This window comes from Limulus polyphemus, unplaced genomic scaffold (genome assembly GCF_000517525.1).
Source record: "Limulus polyphemus unplaced genomic scaffold, Limulus_polyphemus-2.1.2 Scaffold4191, whole genome shotgun sequence".
In the NCBI taxonomy this organism is placed as follows: domain Eukaryota; kingdom Metazoa; phylum Arthropoda; class Merostomata; order Xiphosura; family Limulidae; genus Limulus; species Limulus polyphemus.
The window spans coordinates 88,503-91,775 of NW_013669801.1; the positions used below are offsets into that span (position 1 = coordinate 88,503).

Here is a 3,273-nt window from a genome sequence, read left to right on the forward strand (position 1 = left end):
CTCTAGGCATCCCTTCTTCTCTATTTTATTCACCACTCCTCCAATAAGTACGGAAGTTAACATAAATTACTTATTATAAAATTGTCATTGCTCAGACAAACCATAATCTTCCTAGCCTTCAATTTTGTTTGGTTACAGAGCCATCCTATCTTTCAGGATTTGTTAATAGTTCTCTCTTACGTTTAATTCTATATTACCTATATCCAATAGAAAGCCAAGATTTTCATCTATCAAATGACGTATTATATAACGTGTTCTGAACAGATAATTGTCAACTTCACTGTTAGTACAAGCTTCTTTCCCACAGGAAAAATAATGACCAGCTTGAATGATTTTGTAACGATTCTTGTCACATAGTTAGAAAGCCAGAAAAATTGTGATAGTTAGGGTAAATTATGTGTATCTTGCATGCTATTATTCTATGTTCTTTGGTACATTATTTAATTAAATAAAAATGATTTAGTGCATTACTACCAGTAGTATAGAAAAAGTAGGGTTGAGTATCATCGACAGCAAAAAAATAAACTCGGGTATGTACTTTATTTCTTGTTTTACATTTATTCTTTATTTATTATAAAATTAACTAAAATGTAAAAATATGGATCTTTTTAGGTTAGTTAAGGTTAGATTACGTAAAATAAATAAATAATAATATAATAAAAATGTTTCACGAGGCACGCACACGTGGAGCTCTTGGGTAATGTAATTCGACAGAGTAACGGGAGTACCACATTCCCAAGTGATTTAAAGTTTATAATGGCACGATTAGTAGTTAGGCATGGTTCAAAGGCCAATAAGACAATAAAATTTATGTATAAATAGATGTATACTGTTATGAGTTACTGTTACTGTTGTTTCATGTTACAATTTGAAGTCATTCTACAAAGAAAAAAGGGGAGATTGATTTCAATTTTTTTGGGGGTTGTTACAAGGTCAGTCAAATTGACCAACCTTGTATATAGTTAGGGTAGAGAAAATAACAGACAAAATATATAGTTTCACTGAAAACAAAGATTTGAAATGTATTTAGGAGGTTTTAGGGGTTACACAAATGAAATTTGAGATTTTTGAGATGGAGAAAAGTACTTTTAATCTTAATATGAAATCACTTTGCATTTGGACTAGTAAAAAAATACATGTTCACAGACTAATGTTTTTTTAGCTTATTAAAAATACTTCACTGAAAAAACATGATTTTTTTTGTATGTGAAAGACATAATGTTTATTGAAAGTGTGCCAAATTTTGTTAAGATATACACACTATATTAAAAGTTAATAGCATCAAAACTATAAAGACTTTAAATTAGTACAAAGAGGTCACGTGGTCGGTCAAATTGACCAAGACCGTGTTGAGAGAGTAAAAATTTGTCTTTTAGTAACCATTAAGTCTTTTGTACTGTTTCTAATTAATAACCATGCAATACAAGCTGTAAATCACACTGTTAACACGTAGCTCATGACATAACACATGAACTACCCACGAGCATACCTCATGAAGAAATATTTATCTAATTTTTTTTTCATTTTTATAGTACCTAATCTTAGATAAAAAGTTTCTAATTTTTACATTTTAGTTACGTTTAATACAATAAATGCTTTAGTTATTTCATCTACAGGTTGAAAGCTGCTATTGGCGAGTTCAAATCTGTTAACTAAGAAAATTATTTAAGACACTTTTGCCTTAGTTAGAAATCCAGTTAATTTATAGTAATTATAGGATATTGTTTGCTTTGTCTGTGTTATTATTTTGTGTACTTAAGTGCATATTAGAAATAAAATTTAATATACTAGTACCATCATGACAAAAGAAGTAGGCTTAGGTTTCAGGCATGCTGACAATAAAAAAACAGGGTCAAAAGTAAGTACTACATTTCTTGTTAATTCCCCATCCTCTGTTTTTTTTATTACCTCTCTTTGATGTCTTACATTTAACATAAGTTACTTGTTATTGTATAGATATTACTAAGGCATGGTTTAGTGAAATATAAACTAGAAAGTCAGACCCATGCCCACCTGTCACATCCTCTTTTTAACAGAAGTACCAATATAACTGTTGCTATTATATAATTTATAACCAGTAGAAAGACAAAATTTAAATTTCCAAATGTTATTTTGTTCTCAGTGTAAACCGGAACGAACAATTTCATGATACACGTGCAACAGGAGATTGAGAATTTATTGAAATATTTTCTTTTAAAATTTGATTTATCAATGACTTTCTGATACAAAGTTTATCAAAATATAATGATGATAAAGTAATTTCATTAAATTTTGAATATTGTAATGTGCATTTTTAACTACCAAAAAAAGTGTCAATAAAAGTTATAGTATGTATAGTTTCACGGTTACATCGTTGTTGCAAGGTTAGTCAAAATGACAAAACATGTACAGAGAGTTAATGGTTTTATTTTGTCAGAAGCCTCACCAACAATAAAACAAATCACCTACCACCTTCTCCATCTTCATCATCATCATCTCCTTCACCCTCCTCTTCAACTACAACAATAGAGTCATCCACTTCTTCTTCTTCACTATAAATAGGTTCATTTAGAAGAAAAATAAACCTTAATATAAAACTTCCAAATGAGACAATAAATTTTATTTTGTTATAACCTCACTGTTTTTAAGATGAAATTAAACAGATTCCTATAAAATAGACTTTTAAACCAAATTAATACCAGTTTCAGTATTTGTACTTTTTTTATATAAAGAATTTACCAAAAAATATTTTTAAAGAAACTTAAACTAACCTCTCTTCATCCTCTCCTTCTAGTCCATTTTCTTCCACTTCAATATCGGGAACTAAAAAATACTGGAGAGGATTTGGCCACATATCGTCTTTTATTACCTGATAATCAAAAGAAAGTCATTAATGTAAGCTAAAGAAAGACAAGGAAGGTAGACTAGTGTTAAACAGTCATATCATTAATGCAAGTCATAGAAAGACAAATAAAGTTGACTAACATTGAACAGAAAGCCCTATCATTAACCTTTTCGAGACAGGTCATAGGTGAAAGACCATGTCATCTCGTTTGTTGACTCGCATTCAAAATTTTATTGAACTACTATTTCATGAACTTATGCCAATAAGTTTGGTATCAAACTGTAGGTTATAATTCAAGTGGTTGTACTATATATTACTCAATTTCTTAATTTAAAAGTAAATATTAAAAAACAACAAGATAAACATCAATTTTTATGTGTCATGTGGTATGTTGAATGCAGCACTGGTTCAAATTAGATGTTTATGAAGTCAAAATACTAAATCTATAG

The 3,273-nt window shown here is 29.2% G+C and overlaps 1 protein-coding gene across 2 annotated transcripts in view; it reads right to left on the reverse strand.

Annotated features, from left to right (window-relative positions):
- Nucleotides 1-3,273, reverse strand: part of LOC106470738 (protein SET-like) — a 17,742-nt gene that overhangs the window by 4,456 nt on the left and 10,013 nt on the right. For both annotated transcript variants that reach the window (XM_013931304.2, XM_022399380.1), the window contains exons 4-5: nucleotides 2,751-2,848; nucleotides 2,449-2,531 (exon numbers count right to left, since the gene is read on the reverse strand). In XM_013931304.2, the coding sequence (XP_013786758.1) occupies nucleotides 2,449-2,531; nucleotides 2,751-2,848 (181 nt within the window). The remainder of the gene's footprint in view (nucleotides 1-2,448; nucleotides 2,532-2,750; nucleotides 2,849-3,273) is intronic.